This window comes from Manihot esculenta, chromosome 13, assembly GCF_001659605.2.
Source record: "Manihot esculenta cultivar AM560-2 chromosome 13, M.esculenta_v8, whole genome shotgun sequence".
Taxonomy (NCBI): domain Eukaryota; kingdom Viridiplantae; phylum Streptophyta; class Magnoliopsida; order Malpighiales; family Euphorbiaceae; genus Manihot; species Manihot esculenta.
In genome coordinates, this window is record NC_035173.2 from 32,985,508 (window position 1) to 33,008,426 (window position 22,919).

A 22,919-nucleotide genomic window follows, 5' to 3' on the forward strand; every position below is an offset into this window, starting at 1 on the left:
TGAAATAAGAATAGTTGACTTTATGTAAATTTATCTTTATTAATACAAAGTTAAAATATTGCATTAATAAATTGGTTAAATTTATAATAAGCATAATAAACTGAAATAAAAATAATTAACGATAAATATTATTTTTTGATTTTGTTGTTTGGAAATCCTTCTCTACAAAAAAAAGTAATTAACGATAAACAGTATTATTATCAGTCTGAACACCAAAGGAAATTAAATAGCCGCCTAACGATAGAGAGAGTGGAGATTATATCCATATATGTACGATTCTATATGATAACAACATGTGATATTATAATAAGATGGCGATTATTCGTGAATAGAGGGCAAAGAAAAAAAGAAAAAAAAGGTATGAATCATTAAAACTAAATTCACTCACACATATTCTCTACTCCCTTCTAAATTTGAGATCACCAGAGATAAAGGTATTTTTTCACATTCGTTATAATACACATTATATTATTTAAAATTCGAGATAGTTATCTAATAATATTATCTCTAAAAATTAAATTTATCCTTTCATTAAGGATAATAATACTATTTCATTAAGGATTCTAGCATGTAATTATTCATATACTCGCAATTGAAATATGTAATCATACTCTTAAAGTAAAGTATTACTTTTAAAATTAAATTTAAATTCTTGCGAGTTTTACCACTAAACCCAACTCCCACTAATTGATCGATTGTCTAATAAAAAATATTAGCATTAACCCCATAGAGCTCCCTAATTTAATGATAAAAGCAAATGAGAGAAAATCTCAAAATTCCTGAATGAAGAGGAGTTTTATAAAATTCAGACTTATTTATTAAAAGATTTTATAAGCTTAAGGCTGAATTTTAATATTTAGTTCGATCTTGATTCAAAAATTAAATATTATAATAGAGTTCGATTCGAGTTAGATTCGTGAAAAATTCGTTTAAACTAATAACGAATTTAATTCAAGATCGAACTCGAAATCTCATTAAAAAATTTATTAATAAAATCTAATTAATTTAAAATTTTAAATATTAAAATTTTAAATTAAAAGATAAAAATTTTTTTTAATGAAATCAAATATAATTTAATTAAATTTTATTATAACTAAAACTTTAATTTAAAACATAGTAGCTTCACCCCTCCATTTCCATAAGTTTTCGATCTGGAAAAAAAAATGTTGTTTTAGTGATCTTCGATGCCTACGCGATTTAATGAAAGTGGATTTGTGGTCCAATAATTAACGAAGAATGGTTTCTATTTCCAACACCAACAAATGATTTTTTTTTTCTTATTTAGGTTTTAATATTTAATTTTTTTATTATTTAAATTTTAATATTTTAATATTTATTTATTTATAATATTAAATATTAATTATAAAACTTTTAATTAATTATATAAAATGTATTTAATATAAGATCAACAATATAATACTAAATTTAATAATTATTTATTTAAATATTTATATTATATAAAAAATTAAATGAAATATATATAATAAACATATAAATTTATATAAACAGTGATTGAGGTTTTTTTTAAATTATATAATTTTAATTAAATCTGTATAATTTTATTAGTCGTATCAGTAAATATTTTATATAAAATTTATTAATATATTATTATTGATTATTCATAAATTATTATTTTATTATTTATATATTATTATTTATTTTTATTTAAATATATAATTTATATTAAATTATTTTATATTGTATAAAAAATACTATATATATAATATAAATATAAATATTACATAAAATAAATATGTTAATATAAATATAATCAATTTAAATTATATAATTATATATATATATATTATATTCAAATTTTATCAATAAAATCATATTATTTATATTTAAATTATATAAAAATTTTCATTTTTTTAAGTGAATAATATTATATATTATTATATAAATATGTATATATAAATATATAAAAATAATAATAATAACAATAATTTATTAAGAGAACTAATAATTTAAAAAAAGTCTCTATTTAGAAAAATATAGAGTGAAAAATAAATATATAAATTAATAATATAATTATATAATTAAAAAATTGAGATATAAAAATTAATATTATATATGATAAATCGATTAAGTAGCTAAAATAATATATAATTAATTTATTTGAAATAGATGTATAATTGAATCGACACGAGTCTCTCTTCACGAATCTCTCGATAAATTTGTCTTTTAATAAACTAGCTCATGAGTCTTTTAACGAGTCAGCACAGGAATCTTAACAAGTTCAATTCTACTGAATTCAAATTTAATTCATTTAATAAATAAACCTAAAAATTAAATTTAAATTTATTTCATTTAAAAATGAAATTAAGTCCGATGGAACTTTTATGGTTTGGAACGAATAACTTGATTCCCTGCCCTAAACCCAATCCACTAACCTCCCCTATAAATATGCATCTCACTTCCCTTCCCATCATCACTCGCAAATTTACATACGAAAAGCGAGCGAGAGAGTGAGACAGATAACAGAGACGCCACTCAATTTCTTCCAAAAAAACAAAAAAATGCCTTCTGCTCCATCTATAACTCTGATCTCAAAATGCAGAGTCTTCCCAGACCAGAAATCCACCATGGAAGACCTCAAGCTTTCAGTCTCTGACCTTTATTTGCTCCCTCGTCACTATATTCAAAAGGGTTGTCTCTTCACTCGTCCTTCAATTCCAATTGAATCCCTTGTTTTCCTTCTTAAGAATTCTCTCTCTCAAACACTTTCTCACTTCCCTCCACTGGCTGGTCGCTTCAAAACAGACCCCAATGGCTACATTTACATCACCTGCAACGACGCAGGGGTTGATTTCCTGCACGCCACTGCTACCCATCTCTCCATTCGCGATATTCTTTCACCAGTTCATGTGCCGGAGTGCGTCAAGAGCTTCTTTGCTTTTGATCGTACTGTTAGTTACGATGGACATTTTAAGCCAATTTTGGCCGTTCAGGTGACGGAGCTAGCAGATGGGGTTTTCATTGGCTGTGCCTTGAACTATTCTGTCACAGATGGAACTTCCTTCTGGAACTTCTTTAACACCTTCGCTGATATTTCTAGAGGAATTAAGAAAATCTGCCGACTGCCTGATTTTTCAAGGAACTCGGTGCTGATATCTCCGGCGGTGCTTCAAGTCCCTGAAGGTGGCCCCAAGGTCACGTTTGATGAAAACGAGCCATTAAGTGAAAGAATCTTCAGCTTTAGCAGAGAAGCGATTTTGAAGCTCAAAGCCAGAGCTAACAACAAGAAATGGATTCAGAATTCAGGCATTGACACTGTCGAATTAATGGGTGAACAAAGTAATGATCTTTTATGTAATCAAATCAACGGGAAGACGATGACTATAATTCTTGAAAACTTGTCCAAGAACGCCGTTTCGAAACCTCAAGAAGTGGAGTCCAACAGAACTCCACCAGCAGCAGCAACAGCAGAGATTTCTTCTTTTCAATCATTGTGCGCGCTGGGCTTTTTGCTTTTTCAAGTTAAAAAATTTTTTTTTTCTCAAATCCTGATTCACAAAAAAATTTTTCCCTGAATGAATGTGAATAGTGACTCCACCGCACCTGCGGTACAATCTATGCACTTTAGAAGTGCAGTAGAATCTACTGCACTTCTAAAATGCGATATAATGAAATAATTTTTTTTATTATTTTTTTAAAAAAATTAAATATATTATTGCGTCTTAATTTTACTGCACAATGCGGTAGAATGAAATAAACATTTTTAAAAAAAATTAAATACATTATGTCGCCTTAAAGTTGCGGTACTGCATGAGTGCAGCAGAGCCGCACTTAATTAATTTAAATTATAAATTTAATTAATTATTATATTATATTAATTTAATTTTTTAATTATATATTAAATTTATAAAATATAATTATAAAAATCATATTAATATTAATATTAATTAATTTAAATTATTTGTAATTTAATATTATATTTATTAATTTATATAATTTAATTAATTATATATTAAATTTATATAAATATAGTTTTAAAAATTATATTTATTATTATAAATATTAATTGTTTTAATTTATTTACGATAAAACATTATATTTTTTATATTTATCATTCTATTTTATTATTTTTATTATAATTAATTTATAAATATTTAATATAAATATTTATAATTATAAAAACTATAAAAAAATTAAAATTTATTTTATTTCATAGTTTTTTTCATAATTTTTATCTATTTTCTCATACTTCTCTCAAAATACTCTATAAATATTAATTTTTAATATTCATGTAATCTCTACAAATATAGATAACCGAAAATGAGAGTATAAATGATATATGACCTCTAGTCATATAAAACTCAACATTCTCAGAAAAGGAAGGAACGCCTATATAACATGAGAGGACATTTAATTATTTTTAATATTATTTTTTAATTTAATTATTTGTATATATATTAACTTATTTTTATTACATTCCACTATTCTTAAGTATTTATATATATTTTTTTGTTTAATTTTTTATACTTCTTTACATTGATAAATATGATTAATAAAATAAATTGTATATATCCTTAGCATTAATTAATACATTTGTAAAATAAATTATATTAATATATTTATATATATTCTTAGCATTAATTAAATTATATAAATTAATAAAATAAAATGGTAAATATGATAAATATAATATTATATTATAAATAATTTAAATTAATTAATATTAATATTAATATAATTTTTATAATTATATTTTATAAATTTAATATATAATTAATTAAATTAATAAAATAAAATAAAAATTAATTAATATTAATATAATTTTTATAATTATATTTTATAAATTTAATAAATAATTAAATAATTAAATAATTAAATAAATTAAATTAATAAAATATAATAATTAATTAAATAAAAATTAAATTTATATTTTGATTGATTGAGTGCGGCAGAGCCGCACTCATGCATTACTGTGCCTTATAGGCGCGGTAATATATTTAAATTTTTTTTAAATTATTCCATTCTATCGTACTTTAGAATTGCGGTAAGTTCTACTGCACGTTTAAAGTGCGATAGAATCACTTTTCACTCTGATTCGAGAAATTTTTTTTTTAGATCAGAGTTTGAGAAATTTTTTTTAAAAAATTTGGAAAAGCAAAAAGCCCTGTGCGCTGCTGTGAAAGGAAGTGACGCGGGTGAGGAAGCTGAGCCCGGATAAAATGACGACGTTTAGAATGTCGATGAATTGCCAGCGCCGGTTGAACCTGAAACTGGATCCACTTTATTTCGGAAACACAATTCAAACCGTATACACTTACGCATCAGCCGACGACGTGTTATCTCAGATCTGCGCTGGTGTGCCGAACAATTAAATAAGAACTTGATTGCTCACAACGACGAAATGGTACGTCGTTTTGGGGAGAATTGGGAGAGGAATCCACGGTGTTTATACCGTTGGGGAGCTTTGATGGTGCAACAATGACCATGGGTAGCTCGCCTAGATTTCCAATGTACGATAATGATTTTGGGTGGGGCCGACCTTTGGCCGTAAGGAGTGGTAGGGCCAATAACTTTGACGGTAGGATCTCGGTATTTCAAGCATTTTTTCGATTCATGCATAAAAAATAATTTATCAATTCACGTGGAATCCGAAAATATTTTCGGATCCTGTGTGTCAAAACTGAGTGTCGAACAAGAGTGTTTGGCACCATTGGTGTCGAACAAATGGCAGTTTGACACCATTAGTGTCGAACAAATGGCAGTTCGACAACATAGGTGTTGAACTGCCACGCTATGGCCCTTGCCACAGGAGCAGTTTCAAACTGCTCCCGTAGCTCATGAGGCTTGTTCGCCCATGAGGCATGTTCGGCACCCAAGGTGCCAAATACACTGCATGGAAGTGCGGACATGTTCGGCATTTTGAGTGCCGAACATGTCACATGGGTGCAGAGAATCTATGCACCCTTGTGACATGCCAACTCACATGGTCTCTGCACCCCATGTGAGCAACACTGCAGACATATGTTCGCCCCGCTCCACATTTATTCAACCACAACCATCCACGTCTCCACATTTATTCAACCATAACGGCTAGTTCGGCAGTTTTACTGCCGAACTACACCATATTCCCCGCTATAAATTTGCTAGGGGTGAGCATTCGGTCGGTTCGATTCAAAACCGAACCGAACTGAATAAACCAAAAATCGAAATTTTAGTGTTTATGAAAACCGAACCGAACTGATTTTGGTCAGAGACCGAATTGAATCGAATCGGTCTGATTCGATTCGATTCGGTTCGGTTTGATCGGTTTCAATTTTTAATAATTTTTTATTTTTTACACTTTATTTTTAATATTTTAAAATTTAATTAAAATATTTTAATCTTAATATGATTTAATTTCTCTATATGATTGAAAAAATATATTATTATCACTAATCGGTTCCGTTCGGTTTTTTTGATTTTTTTCTTATCAAAACCGAATCGAACCGAAATAACCGAAATTTCTGAAATTAAAAACCAAACTGAATCAAAATGTATAAAAAATTGAACCAAAATTTCAAATCAGTTCAATTCGGTCGGTTTTTTCGGTTTGAACCGAATACTGCTCACCCCTAAAATTTGCTATCTCCTTCTTGTTACCTCCATGTGCTATCTCTTTCTTATTACCTCCTTGCTCCCTCCTTACCTTACCTCTTTGCTCCTTCCTTACCCGCCCCGATTATAAATTTTCAACTTTCTTATTGTATTACAGTCATTCTCTCTCTTTATATTAACCTTATTTTTTATCTATCTCATCTCCTATTTGATCTGATACTTCTATAATCTTGCATATTTTTTACTTAATTTTTTATACAACTCATTTTATTTTTTCTACAAATTTCATAAAATTATCGTATCTACTTATTTTGATTCGACTGCTAAAAAAATACCAGTAAGTTTTAGATTTTGTTCATTCTAATTTTAAATTATTTTTTATTTTTATAGTAAATTTTGTAAGGAAAAATAAATTTCTAATATAATTTTTTTTTTGCAGAAATTGGAAGATTTTATTTCATTGGTCATATCGGTAAAAACGTGATATAGTAATTCATATTTAAAGGTAAGTATATAAAAAATCACAAATTTTGTCGTCTAAATATATCATATTTAGTGTGTATAATTTTAATTTATTGTAATTTTAATTTATAAAAAAGTGTTTTTTATAATTTGCATGTTCTTTTTTATTATTTATCAGAAAAATGGCAGTTCCTGCATATGCGAATATTCGTTGGAATGGAAATATTATAAATAGTTCAGATGGATACGATTATGATGGAGGTTTTTCAAATATTGTTCCAATAGGTAAACGGATAAATTTTAATCAATTGGTCGGGAAAATTGCTCGTGCAATTGGATTATCCGAGAATAATGAATATATAGAGACAATTAGTTTTAGAAAGTTTACAATTGTGGATGGATCCTTAAAATTTGAATGCGTGGATATATGGGGTGAAGATGATATATGTAGTATGTTTAATTACTTATATCATATTGGTGGTCTACCTGGTATAGAAATATATGTTAAGATACTTTGTTGTGTTGATGCGTAGTATGTTGATATATGTAGTATGTTGATATAGGTCCATCTAGAATTGTTGTGGAAACAAATGTTGAACAAGAGAAAAATGTAGTTGATGATTATGGGTTATCTAATAGTCTTGCAGGGCCGTCAATTAATTTATTTGATACAGTAGAGGATGAGAAAGAGGATGATGATGAGGATGACGATGACGATGATTCATGGATGTCTACTGAGGATGATGATGATGATTATGGTCAGGAGGGTAGTGGGAGTGAATCTCGATATTACAACACACAATTTCCTAATCCTATTGTGCCTGTTGTTCATCCTCCCCCATACGCAGAAATAGACTTCGATTTGCTTAGGGTGGATCCTTATGACAAGCCAGAAGGTTGTTCCTTTTGGGATACTTCTAAAGAGTTTTTAGTTGGGATGATATTTTCTTCGAGAGATGCAGTGGCTGCGGCTGCAAAAGAATATCACCTGAGACATCATCATCAATTTTGTTACCATGAAACAAGAGAGAAGACTTATTCTATAAAGTGTAAAGACAAAGACAGTGGGTGTGCATGGAAGCTTCGAGCATCCAAGAAAGAAGAAGAGGATATATGAAAAATTACGAGATACAGTGGACCGCACACATGTACAAATCCTCAGTTGACAAAAAACCATAGCCAATTGGATGAAAATTTCATTTGTTCATTCATCTTTGCATTAATTGAACAGCAACCCGATATAAAAATTGTTGCCCTACAAGCTGAAGTGCGGGACAAATTTGGATATGAGCCGTCTTATCAAAAAATATGGAAAGTGAAGCAGAAGGCAATTGCAAGGCTTTATGGGGGTTGGGATGAATCATACAGTCGTTTGCGTAGATTCATGACTGCTCTTCATCATTTTAATCCAGAAATAGTATGCATGATTGAAGATAATCCACATTGGATAAATGAGCAATTAAATTCGATGTGTCGTGTATTTGACCGTATGTTTTGGGCTTTTAAGTAATTGATTGAGGGATTTAAACATTGCCGACCTGTTATCTCAATCAATGGGACATTCTTATACGAAAAATATACAGGGTGTATACTGTGTGCAACCGCACTTGATGGAAATAATCAACTATTTCCATTAGCTTTTTCCATTGTTGATAAAGAGGACGGTGACAATTGGTCATGGTTTATGGATTGCTTAAGGATCTTTGTGAGTAATCGAGAAGATTTGTGTGTAATTTCTGATTGCCATACTGGAATTCTTAAGGCGATGCAAAAAGATTGGTGGCAACCTCCAGTTGGTCATCATCGTTACTGCATCAGATATATTTTGAGTAGTTATAATAAGACATTAAAAAATGCAGCAATAAAGGAAGCGTTGTGCAAGGCAGGTATGTGTCATGTTTTAATACGCAGTATACTTAATTTTTTAAATTTAATGTCACTTTTAACTTGTGCTAATTTTACTTTGATGAAATTGTCATTTATATCAGCAAATGAAAACCAGAAAAGAAAGTTTTTTGAGGCAATGAACAATATTCGGGAGGTGCACCCAGAATCATATGATTGAGTAATGAAGATAAATTTAGAAAAATGGATGAGATCACACGATGGTGGACAGAGGTATGGCGTAATGACAACAAATATGGCAGAATCACTAAATGACATGATGAAAGGATTTCGGGCGTTGCCAATAACGGCAATGGTTGAAAAAATATTTTTCCAGTGTGTCCATTATTTTGATACGCGGAGGACAACATTTTTTGATCAACAAAGCAAAGGCTATGTTTTCAATCAGTATTATAGTGAAACTCTGCGTGCAAACGCAATTAAGGCAAATGGACATAGAGTGAGACGGTTCAATAGTTAGACAATAGTTTGCGAAATAATTATTGCAAGTGGTAGGCAAAAGCAAGTGGTCAAACTCATGGATCAAACATGCACATGTGGCAAATTTCAGGAGATAAGAATATCATGTTCTCATGCTATTGCTGCATGCATGTCACATTCAATTGACTACGAATAATTTGTATCTGACTATTATAAATTGGATCATACAATCCAATGTTACGCGTACACGTTCCATCATTTTGGACATCTTGACTATTGGCCTGCAGCAGATGGACGTTCTCTTGTGCCTGACATTTCTAGAACAAGGAAGAAGGGACGGCCGAGGTCTTCTAGAATATGTAATGAGATGGACTGGAGATCAAGCAAAATAAAAGAAACGTTCAGAGTCCATTGTTCCATATGTGGCAGTGTCTCTGCACCCATTTCGAGAAAGGTGAAGAGGTAGGCAAGAGAGCCTGGTTATGATCTTTCGCTCCCAACTCAGCCAGAAGCTGCTCTTTCATTTTCTGCAGCTTTTGATCCACACCCTCCTCTTCCTGTCTGGGCCGCTTCTCCAGACAATCTTTTTCCTTCCATTCATCCTCCTCCGTTCTCCTGGTTGTTCTAGCAGAATAACTGTCTACCTCGTCGTTTTCTATCAATTTCCTCACCCTTCTCCCACGAACTCTGGCTTCCGGTTCTTCTTCTTCCCCGGCCCTCCTACCTCTTTCTCCGGTTTCTCTGCTGTTTGTCTGGGGGTGGTTAAAGGTAGGCTGGGGTTCATTGGTTCGGGGTTCCTCTACCACTGGCAACACGTTCATTGGGTATTAAGGCCCCTCTGTTGCATCATCTGCCCCAACCAGTGGGCGGTGTTTTGTAGTTGAAGGGCCATGGCTTGGAGGTCCTGATTGGATAAGGCAACTCCGGGCATGTTCTCTGCCGAGTTCGGCGAGGGGTTGAAGGGGATTGGTGGTTGGTTGTTTGGGGTTGTGGGACTGGAAAAAGAGAACTGTTGTCCCTCCTGAGCAGAGCTCATGTCATTTGGGTATTAACGAGGTTGTTTTCATTATGGTTGGCCATCGTGGATCTCAGTGGGTATTGTAAGAGTGGAACTCCGATGATAAAAAAATCTCCTTCGTTCCCACAGACGGCGCCAATTGATGATCTGAGATCTAGAAAATAGGGTTTTACAAGGGTTGAGTGAACTTGGTTTGAGAGGAAGGTGCTCCTCTCCTTTTATTCTTTTTTCTAGTCTGTCAGTGACGTGTACTGGCCTCACTGCCATTGGGCCACCTGTCTCTGCCATACGGATACGGACGTACGAGAATATCAGATATCTGCTCCATGCGTAACAGCCATTTAATTCTTTCCTGGCACGCATGTGGATGGACCCACTAGGCGGATGGGTTGGCTACTTCTTCTCCTCCGGACTGGGCTAAAAGATGAGATCAGGACTGAAGCCCAGGGGAGGTCTGATCTATGGGCCGAACGGACTGAGCCGATCCATTAAGAAGACTTAGAGGCCTTAAAATGGGGACTGTCATTATAAGTTTGGCCTCGTAACGGGATGGTGAAATCCAGCGTTCATCAAATTTTATTATTTTTTTAACTATATTTCTTTTCAAAATATTAAATTTTATATGATATTGTAAAACAATTTTCAAAAACTTAAATATAAAATATAATTAATTCTAATGAATTTATATACTATTAGAATATAAAAATTTAATATATTCTATTCTTTAAAAAATTTTTTTTTCAAATATGATTTAAAATGTTTCTTCAGACATTACTTTATAAATATTTAAAGATGTAGATTATATTTATTTAACTTTATTACAATCTTTAATTATATTTTACAGATAAATTACCATAAAAATGTAATTAAATAAATTTTTTTAATTAAAACATTGATGTACGGATAAAATTTTTTTGAAAAACTTATTATTTATTCTCTTAAATTAAAATACTAATTATTTAATTTTTAAAAATTTTAAACTTCATTTAATACTATTTCTAAATTTATAAAAATTACATAAAAAATTATATTAATAATATTATTTAATCTGAAATATCTTATATTTTTAATTTAAGATTTAATATTTTAATTTGTTATTTTATTTTTATATATAAAGTAAAAAAATTATATATATATTTTAAAATAAAAAAAAAAAAGAAAGTTTTAGATAAACCTGTGTTGAAGAAGCGTGTTGAAAGTGAAGGTGTAAAGGTGATGGCCTATGGCAAAGTGTGGAGAGAGTGAAGTGAAGAGCTGGAGAGGAAGAATGAAGAGCTGGGGAAGGAGAAGAAGAGCTGGAGAGGAAGAATGAAGGAAGAATGAAAAATGGGAAAAAGAAGGAGATGGTGGGAGAAAAGCCAAGTCTCTCCGGATCTGTGCATGCAGTGTAGAGCCATGCGGACTTGCATGCAAAATAAAAGTGTTTGGCACTCTAAGTGCCGAAAACTTTTACTCTATCAAAGTTTCGTCAGGAATTTCTGATGAAACCTTAATATTTGTGCGTATTCGGTACCCAAGGTGTCGAACATGTCACTAGGGGTGAGCAGTATTCGGTTCAAACCGAAAAAACCGACCGAATCGAACCGATTTGAAAATTTAGTTCAGTTTTTTATATATTTCGGTTCGGTTCGGTTTTCAATTTCAAAAATTTTGGTTATTTCGGTTCGGTTCGGTTTTGATAAAAAAAAAAACCAAAAAAATCAAATCGAACCGATTAGTAATAATAATATATTTTTTCAATAATATATAGAAATTAAATCATATTAAGATTAAAATATTTTAATTAAATTTTAAAATATTAAAAATAAAGTGTAAAAATAAAAAAATTATTAAAAATTGAAACCGATCAAACCGAACCGAATCAAACCGAATCAGACCGGTTCGGTTTGATTCAATTTCTGACCAAAATCAATTCGGTTCGATTTTCATGAACACTCAAATTTCAATTTTTGGTTTATTCGGTTCGGTTCGGTTTTGAACCGAACCGACCGAATGCTCACCCCTACATGCCACATCGGGAGCAATTTTAAATTGCTCCCATGGCAAAAATAGCTTATTCGACACCATTGGTGTTGAACAAGCTGGTCTGCGTGGCAGTTCGACATTCATGATGTCGAACTGCACAAGATCCGAAAATATTTTCGGATTCCATGTAAATTGATAATTTTTTTTTGATACATGAATCCAAAAAAAGCTCCGGTATTTCCTGGAAGAGAAGGCGGCGGCAGCGTGGATCTGGAGGTGTTTTTGTGGCCAGAAACAATGGCTGCGATTGAGTGTGACGATGAATTCATGCAATATGTATCTAACTAAGCTGATGTGGGATCAACGGTGATCAGGATGACGATAATGTTTTTGTGATGTGGATGATTTTCTGGTGACTAATTTCATCTTTTGTAATTTTGTGACATACTTTTCTAGCAATATTATTGCCTTTTTCTAAATATTTATCAAGTAGGCTAGGAAAATATTGGAAAGATTGGAAATGCACGTAGTGGTAAAAGAGGATATCAAATTCACCCCATGAGAAGAGTGTGGGTCGCATGGTGAGCATTTGATTTAAAATTAAATTAATTTAAATAAATTAAAAATTAAAATTTTTGTATATATAAAAATTAAATTCAATTGATTTTAGTCAAAAATTGAATCGAAATGAATCGGTTTAATTGAGTTTGATTTAATCGGTTTGAATTTTTAATATATTTTTATTTTTATTTTTTATATTTTATTTTTAATATTTAAAATTTAATTAAAATATTTTAACATTAATATAATCTAAACTCTTTATATTATTAAAAATATTATACTATTATCTATTCCGTTTGATTTTTTTAATTTTTTTTCTGATCAAAATTAAACTGAACCAAAATTTTTAAAATTAAAAAATAAACCGAACCAAATTTTCAAATTAATTCAGTTCGATTGATTTTTTCAGTTTGAACCGAATACTGCTCATCCTAATGGGACGTACCTTGGAGCAGAGATTGCAAAGGCGAAGGAGAACAAGTTAATGGGAGCAAAGCGAGAAAAAGAGTTGAGAGCAAAATCGAGAATACGAATTTGAAATGAATAAAGACAGAGAAAATATATTTTGATAAAAGACTTTTCAATGGGGCACTTGACAATCGCTGGACTTCTGTCATTCAAGCCGCAGTTCAGCCCTCATAGGAAAGTAAAACCCAAAACCCACTAGAGTCCATTACGCAAGTCTGTTCACTAGCACACAACTCAAATCACGTTCAAGCAGGCCGGGCAGATCGAAGTCCGGATTCAACAAAGAGAGATGCAACTCACTTGACTTGATGGGTCAATAGGGAACAGACCCATCTATACCATGACTCTGTCAGTCCGAGGTCCGGGTTCAACAAAGAGAGATGCAACTCACTTGACTTGATGGGTCAATAGGAAACGGACCCATCTATACTATGACTCTGTGACACGGAGCAACTAGCCTTGGATTTTACGACAGACTTGGACCGGGGCTAACTTTTGTATTTTAATTATTATTTTTGGATATTTTGGGTATTTTCATAATTTTGCACATTAGGGTTTTGTTTCTACTATAAATAGCCTCCCTTGGCTATTAGAAAGACACTTTTCAATCTTTGAGGAATTTCAATAAGACTTTTAGTCTTCTAACCTATCTTTTCTCTTATTTCGTCTTAGCCAAACGATATTGGTTAAAACTCCTGACGGAGTCTAAATAGTCTTGTATCAGATTGGTATTAGAGCGAAGTTCAACCATGGCAGATAACCAAGAGGCGCGACTTGCTGCGATTGAGGCATCTTTGGCAGAATTGAGGGAGATGATCGGACAATTGACCTTGCAGCAGGGAATCCACCAACCCGCTGCCACCGCACACGCCCAACCAGTCGCCAATCCTGTGGCCACCAATCTTGTGGTCGACAATAAGGGAAAGGCAGTCACCTATGTAGTGAAGAAAATCTTATGCTCAACTAAACAGGAGGATGAGACGCAAAGGAGGAAGATTTTCCAAGCCAAGTGTCGAGTAGGAGAGGCAATTTGCAGGCTAATTATCGATAGTTGTAGTTGTGAGAATTTGATAGCTAAGCAATTGGTAGAAAAATTACAGTTGCCTACATAGCCTCACCCCTCACCATACAAAGTCGGATGGATTAAGGAAGGACCGACAATTGAGGTCAACAAAATCTACAGCGTGTCTATCTCGATCGGTAAATCTTATACTGAACATGTTAATTGTGATGTTGTGGATATGGATTGCTGTGGAATTTTGCTAGGTCGCCCTTAGCAGTTCGATGTTGATGCTTTGCATAAAGGGAAGGAGAATTCATACATGTTCACGTGGAATCAAAAGAAGATTACTATCTTGCCTTCCGGTTCTGCGAAACATTCTAAAGTGGAAGAGAAGAATGTTGTTGCTATTTCTACGGGAGTGCATAAGCTATCAGGCGCAGTTGAGAAATCTGGGGGCACACTGGCTTTATTTGTGAGAGAAAAAAGTACAATGGAGGAGGCACCATCTTTACCACCACACATCAAAGAGCTGTTGAAGGAGTTTCCTAAGATAGTGGAGGAATCATCAAAGCTTCCACCTCCGCGGGATATCCAACATCAGATTGATCTCATTCTTGGATCAAAATTACCGAATCTGCCTCATTATAAGATGAGTCTAAAGGAGAGTGAAATCCTCCAAGACCAGGTGGAATTTGCTTACAACAGTATTGTAGCAAGCAACTTGGCAAAGCAGCATGTGGATGTTTTCAAACAGGTACAACAATGCCTTACAGAAGCCAATGACAAATATAAAGCTACAGCTGATAAACATAGGCGTTTCAAGTCCTTCAATGTCGGTGATCAAGTTATGGTGTATTTACGCAAGGAGCGTAGTGGAGGACAGAAAAAGCTTGACGCCAAGAAGATTGGTCCATTCCGGATCATTCAGAAGATCAATAACAATGCCTATGTTCTTGACCTTCCACATGAAATGAAAATTTCCAAGACGTTTAATGTGACAGATCTATTTCAGTACTACCCTGCTGATGACAACTCGAGGACGAGTTCTTTACAAGTAGAAGGGAATGACACAAAGCAATTAGCCTTGGATTTTACGACAGACTTGGACCGGGGCTAACTTTTGTATTTTAATTATTATTTTTGGATATTTTGGGTATTTTAATAATTTTGCACATTAGGGTTTTGTTTCTATTATAAATAGCCTCTCTTGGCTATTAGAAAGACACTTTTCAATCTTTGAGGAATTTCAATAAGACTTTTAGTCTTCTAACCTATCTTTTCTCTTATTTCGTCTTAGCCAAACGATATTGGTTAAAACTCCTGACGGAGTCTAAATAGTCCTGTATCACTCTGTCAGCCCGAGGTCCGGGTTCAACAAAGAGATGCAGCTCACTTAACTTGATAGGTCAATAGGGAACGGACCCATCCATACCATGATCCTGTCAACCCGAGCGCCAGAGAGAATTAAATAGCACCTGACGCTAGAGAGGGGGAGTATGATCATACGTACGACACTGTGTAATAGCGACAGGTGGCACTGTAATAGAGTGAAATTATACATATAAAGAAAAAAAAAAAAGAAATAAACAAATAAGGCCTGAACCATTCAAGACTTGAACCTTTCAAACTAAACTTATTTATACATACAAAAACTCTATTTTTTTTTATCTCAAATCATTCGCTTTTAATCGATGAAAAGCAACCATAGTTAACAAAAGATTAAAAATAAAATTAAAACAAAATAATTAAAATAAAATTATATAAATTTAAGAAAAATTAAAAGAAATTTCATTTACTTATTAGTAGCATCTATACTATTTGTGTGTATTTCGCTCTCCAATTGAAAGGTAATAAATACTCTTCATCGGAGATTTTAATGATCATCATACTATTTTTTTTCCAAAACATATCAATTTTGTAATTTCTATTTTCTATTGAAATATTTTTAAAGTGAATTTTATAATTATGCAAACAAATATAAAAGATATGAAAATAGTATTTAATTATAGAGATAAACAAAATGGACTTAAAATAAATAACATAAGCATGACAAAATAGAAATTTTCAAATTAACAAAAAAAAAAAAGAAAATTACCTAGTTTTTTTTTTTTTTTTTTTTTTGAAAATAAAGAGATATTACTTCCTTTTCAAAAGTCATCGGCTAGCAGAGTGTGGCTTGGGCTGGTCTGTTGGATGAGGCTTTTCTATTTCCGACTTGGATTTTTAATCTTTCGATCATGTTTTAATAGTTCGTTGGACTTTTAATACAAGTTATCTCGGCCTATAGAAAAGTGATAAAAGAGAAAGAAATAATGAAATTTTTTCTTTTTAATTTTTAAAGTTATTTTACAATTTTATTTTTGTGTTTTAAATTAATTTTAATATATAAATATAAATTTTTAATTTTAGTGTTTTATATAAATTAAAAGTTCTTAGTCCCACTTATTTTACTCGTTAGTTTAAAATAGAATTTTATAAAAATAATTAAAAGAGTATGAAACATGATTTCTATAAAAAAATCAATTTATTTTAAAAATTAACTAATAATTGCAATCAATTTATCCTCCGAAGGGGTTGAGGAAAACTTATAACAGAGATAGAAATTATCAGTGGCTCTCGGAAAATAGTGGACTGAAATCCTCAAGAGAGAACTTTCACTCTCTTCGAGTAGAGAGGAGTTGTTCTTTGATTGACAATGTGATGAATGATTCCCATGTCAGTGTGACATGTTTTAATTAAAAAGACATAGTTTTCTGGATTCTTCAAACCCAAAAAAGAAAGCTTAAAAGTTTCAATCAACACACAAATGTAAATATTCCCAACAGTTGAAAGCTGTCTTTTTCATTTTACCTATGGCCTTGAGCAATCTCAGCAAATGAGGCTCAACTACAGCAGTTTCTTATTGTAGTTCCTTTGATACAACTTATAGTTACTCAGGAATTTAAACTCCAATTTTCGGTAAATCAAGAATAAAGAAAAAAAATAAAATAAAATATAAAAGAAGAAGACATAGAGAGATTTACGAGTTTAGATTTATTTTTAAGGATTGTCCTATATCTCGAAATAAGAAATTCTTTATTTACAATGAGTTACAGAAAAGCGAACAATCATACGAGCACAAACTCGATTACAAATTAATAAATGGCGAAAAACAATCATCACGCTTTTTCGCTTCACATACTTTTTCTCTCTTAAAATAGAAAAAAACGTTTGTTCTTTAAATAATAGACTTGACGATCTTGATAATCAAAAAACCAAAATACTCTCAGTTTGTTTAATGAAGCCGGATAAACAAAACGCCGTCGTTCCTCTTCTCCTAATACTCTCTTTTGTCAAACATTATGAACTCTTTAAAGAATATGTGCATTCTGATCTTTCGAGTACTCCGACCCTTTTTTCATCAGGCCTACCATACTCAACCCTATTTCCATCAAGCAGGTCGGCCCTTCCGATAGGTTGGCCCTTCAGCAAATCACACGGTCAACAAGTGGTCATACCTCGTCACCTTGTCTGATCATCTGCCAAGTCATCTACTTGTCGTTTGATCTCTCTCTTTTTGTCCAGAAGTTCCAAGCACTTTTAAAGAATTATACGTTGGTTTAGGATAAGAGTAGTGTGTCTCTTATAAGAGTTTTAGGCACTTCTCCCTTTGAGCTGCCTTTTGAGGTGAGTTAGATCTGACACATGTGCGTAAGGGGTGCATAAGGGATGCGTTGAATCCTACATCCATTAAGACAGCAGAAGTCTTGGAGTTGTGGCTCGCCGAGTCAAGAGGATTGGCGGGAGGCCACATGCTCGAGGTGGAGCAAAGTAGGTGTGAGGCCGAGAGAATGGAGATGGTTTTCTGGGCCAATCTTCAGCAGTTTGCAAGGTGGAGTAAGCTAATTGGTCCAGGTGGAAGGGACCCTTGTGTGGCTAAAGATTTTTACAGAAAAATCTAGAAATTATAATTTTTGGCAGCTATACCCTTTAAAAGTGGATTGCCTAAGCATGAGGAGTGTGTTGAATCCTATAAGATAATTTACCCCCTTATAAGAATTTTAATCACTCTTTCCCTTTAAACTAGTTTTTGCCCTTAAACTAGTTTTTGGAGGTGAGTTAAATATTGTCCAAATTTAACATCCCTCCATCCACTATTAAAATAAAATGATAATAATAATTATTATTATTATTGATATTTGTAAATAAATTTATAATTTAAAAATGAATTTTTTATATTTTTCATAAATAATATTTCCATAAATGTATTTGGAAAAATTTATTGTATTGTATAATTTTATTATTATTTAAAAATATTTATTTTAACTAGTTTAGATTAAAATGAGTTAGTTAGCTATAGGTAGCCATAATTTTACTTTACGCCACTTAAATAACAACATAAAATGTCAGTTTCCATGCTGGCAAACAACTTAGTTTTAAGGATAAGTTAAAGTTGCAAAAACCTCTTTCTTGTCATTTGGTGTAAAAGAAATCAATATTAGTGAATGTTTTTATAAATTTAACCGTGATTAAGTTAAATATTTATTATGAGATTTGTGTAAGATCAACATACACGTTATCCCCATTCAATTATATATAGACTTAAATATTTTTTTTAAGAATAAAAATTTCATTAATAATTAAGAAAAACTTAATTTAATACTACCACTAATTCAGTCGTAAATATAATCAATCTGAACCTAAGCGTTTGCACACTTCGTGAAAAAAATTTGGAGAAACTTAAATGAACAAAAGATACAATCAAGACCAAAGCAACAATAATTTGAAGGATAATTAAGATCCGAAAACAAAGAGGAGGGAGCAATATACAGCAAAAATATGAAAAAACTGTAGAAATATAATATTTTGTTGTTGTATTTCACAATAGAGATTACAACCTATTTATATATAAGAGACGATATCTAAACAAAAAAGAAAATCGAATCTATAATTACACAATCTCTAAAATTAAGCAACTAATCCATCTATTAATATTTATTTTTTATATTAACATATTTACTTCCTATAACCTTTAACACTACCCTTCAAGTTAGATTATAAATGTTAATCATGTCCAACTTGTTACATATATAATCAACTTCGATCATAAGGACAACTAACCCAAAATAATCAAAATAAACAAAGGATCGGAAGAACAATACTCGTGAACAGTACCCATGAACAGTGCCCTAAGTCTCCAAATGTTATCCTTTATGGGTAACCCAAATAAACAGAATCCTACATCTCTAAATGTTACACTTTATGGGTAATCCCGATGAATAGAGCCCTAAATCTCCAAATGTTACATTTATGAGTACCTCGATGAACAAAGTTCTAAATTTTCAAATGTTATCCTGAATAATCCAAATGAACAGAGTTATAAATCTCCAAATATTATCCTTTATAGGTAACCCAAATGAACAGAGCTCTAAGTCTCCAAATGTTATTCTTTATGGGTAACCCGATAAACAGATGGGTAACCCAAATTAATAGAGTCCTAAATCTCTAAATGTCACGTACTCTTTATGGATAACCCGATGAACAGAGCCCTAAGTCTCCAAATGTTACCATTTATGGGTAACTCAAATGAATAGAGTCCTAAGTCTCTAAATGTTAGATGGAATCCACAAGTTAGCAAGTGGATGTCACACTCTCCCTTGCTAAATTTGCGACGTTCTTGTCGCAATTGAATCGAATATAATTACTAAATCAAGACCGGACCCTCGGGTACTATGGTTCGCTAGTACCTTGGGCGACTCCATCTCGTCTCACACGGATAGCCCTTTCCTCGCAGACCCACTAACTCTGTACAATTTGTCTTACCCAGAGTGACTCTGATACCATGTAGAAATATAATAGAGATTACAATCTATTTATACATGAGAGACAATATCTAAATAGAAAGGGATACTGTCTCTAAGATTAAGCAATTGTCCCATCTATCAATATTTACTTTATATATTAATATGTTTATTTCCTATAATCTATAATAAAAACTATGACCAAAACAGGAAGGATATCCAATATAGACGTACAAAGTCAAGCAATAAAGTCCCCATCTCTATGCACTCCTTGTTTTGCAAAAGAGTCAATAATCCAATTGGTTTCACGAAAAATATGTTCAAAATGCAGTAAGGGAGACAAATTAGCAAGATTAACAACAAATCTATGCATATTCTCAAGCTTCCATGGATGGTTTTCAAAAAAAGAAGTCCAAGAAACAACATTTCTAGAATCAGATCCTAAAATAATCTCCACACAATCTCTTCAAACACTAGGCTTTTTTGAGAGAATAGACAAAACCTTTTTAATGGCTAAAAATTCAGCTTCATTTGAGTCAAAAACACCTACCGAACCAAAAAAGATATATAAGAATTTATCATTACAGTCACGAAGAACTCCACCAATAGCAGTTGGGCCAGGTTTTCCTATAACAGATCCATCCAAATTCCATTTAAACCAATCTTATGTTAGTTTTTCTCAATGGCCAAGGAGAGGGAAAGAGAGCTGACCAGGATTTAATGGCCTCCAACGAGATATAAAAGCAGATTCAGCCCAGAATAAGGAAAAGACACATCTGTCGCCTTAAGCCATACGGAACACACTATGATATAATTGCATCTCATCAACTTCTTTTTCATGTGTATTTTCACTTGTTGAACAAGTTGAAAAATCTGTTCTGAAGAAGATAAGAATTCAATTGACAGCAGACATGAACTCGGAGTCATGCCCCATAGCCTCCAAAATCTCAGGAGAAGTGCTAACTTCAATGTCTATACTCCCTTCCTCAACTCCTGGAAAGACAGTAATCTTCACACAACGCTTGTTTCCAGGTCCACTTCCTACAGCAATTGGCCTTCCCCACCCGAAGTCATTTCCATAAACATTGAACCTCGGTGAACTGCTTGCAGCCAAATCACCATGTGCACAGCCACCCCTTTTAAACACCATCGAAGATTCTAAATTGTTTCTGACCTTGTCTTCTGTGTAAGAGTTAACCAGCTTGTTCATCTCTAAAGCTGTGTAGCCAAGTCCTTGTTTTATTATTTCTCTTGCTTTCAACTTCACTGTTCCTATCTGAACCGCGTTTCCAAAATACTCTCCTGGTAACTGTGGCTGCAACCTTGATCTAATACCAACTAACAAGTGGAAGTTGGTGTCTTCATTGGGATCGACGAGTTGACGATTACGAACTACAGATCCCCAAAGATGAGATAAGAGTGATTGTAAAGAGGAGATCTTCTCACTGCCAGCTTCAGCATTGGCTTTTGCTTTGAGCCCTGCAATTTTTTCTTTCGTGAAATGGAAAACTCTTTCCCGGTAAGAAGGCGGTGGTGGGATGATTTCATTATCACTAGTGAATATTGAAACAGGCAACCGGAGAGAGCAGTAGGTACGAAACCAGTGTTCAGAGACAGGAGGTTTAGAAATCTGATCTGAATTACTGCGTGAAATTTCAGACCAGGAGTTGAAGAAATTCCAAAATGTTGTGCCATCGGCAACTGCATGGTTCATAGTGCAAGCTATAAAGATACCATCGACAAGCTCTGTAATTTGAACACCAAGCAAAGGTTTGGAAACACCCTCGTAGTTACTTGTTCCATTTAGAGGAAAGAACGAGTGAACAAAGGAAGGAACATAGATGGGTTCAAGGATGTTGGAAATGGTAATATCATCAGCAACAGCATGAACAAATTGGATTCCGGCATTATTGCAGTCGATGAAGAAAGAAACGGTTTTGTCATCATGTTCCACCGTTGCAAGGCGGCCTGCAAGAGGGCTGAAGAAAGCTAGTGTGCGAGAAAGTGAGTTCTTCAAGTGATGGACCAAGCTTTCATCCGATCGTCTCACTTCCGACCACCGTTCTGGTTTGGATTTGGTGAAAAGGAGTCCCTTTTGGATGTATTGAACCAAAATGAACTTGAGATCACTTGAAGTTAACTCAATCTTGTGTATTGATGATTCTGGGTTACTTGCAGCTTGAACTATGCTCGTGGAGATTAATCGAATATTTGCCATCTCTTTTGGTGTTTAATTAGCAAGCTTAATGTTTGAGCTTCGAAATTTCAACAAGTAAAAATGAGTGGCTAGTAGACAGTTCATCACTTTATCCTTAATGTTTGATAATAATATTAAAAAAATTTATAGTTTTTAGTTTTCTCTATGAATAAACGGCCCATAAGTAAAAGAATCGAGGACAAAAAGGCCCATATTGATTGGTCAATCGTGGTAGGTAGCAATTGTGCCTTGAAGCGATCTGGTGGTCTGCCGACAAAGGATCGATTCCAATTCGATTTCAGGTCGAACCGTCAATTTATAAGTGTTTTGATTCTGATTCAAATTATTATTATGATTTGACACCAATTTAAATCTTTTCAAATTACAATAATATTAATATTTTATACATTAAAATACGTAAATTCATAAAATTTAGAAATTATTTATTTATATATAATAAAAGATTATGTAAACAAACATCGATTTAAACTTTTAAAAAATTAAAATTTTAAATTAAACTGATTTTAATTCGAATTAATAATTGAAATGGATTGATTTTGATCTGATTTCGATTTTGATTCAAGGAGT

At 32.4% G+C, this 22,919-nt stretch overlaps 1 protein-coding gene and 1 pseudogene across 1 annotated transcript; one reads left to right on the forward strand and one right to left on the reverse strand.

The window, feature by feature from the left end:
* The first annotated feature begins 2,429 nt into the window (after window positions 1–2,429).
* LOC122721614 lies at window positions 2,430–12,670 on the forward strand (annotated as a pseudogene).
* Window positions 12,671–20,478: 7,808 nt separating this feature from the next.
* On the reverse strand, window positions 20,479–22,452 carry LOC110630398 (uncharacterized acetyltransferase At3g50280). Its single transcript, XM_021777881.2, has one exon. It carries the CDS (start codon window positions 22,350–22,352, stop codon window positions 21,030–21,032), a length of 1,323 nt encoding a protein of 440 aa, XP_021633573.1. The 5' UTR covers window positions 22,353–22,452; the 3' UTR covers window positions 20,479–21,029.
* Between the last annotated feature and the right edge of the window lie 467 nt (window positions 22,453–22,919).

Bases quoted from the DNA above. Each gene is read 5' to 3' on its own strand.
- LOC110630398 (XM_021777881.2), bottom strand. From the start codon at position 22,352: ATGGCAAATATTCGATTAATCTCCACGAGCATAGTTCAAGCTGCAAGT.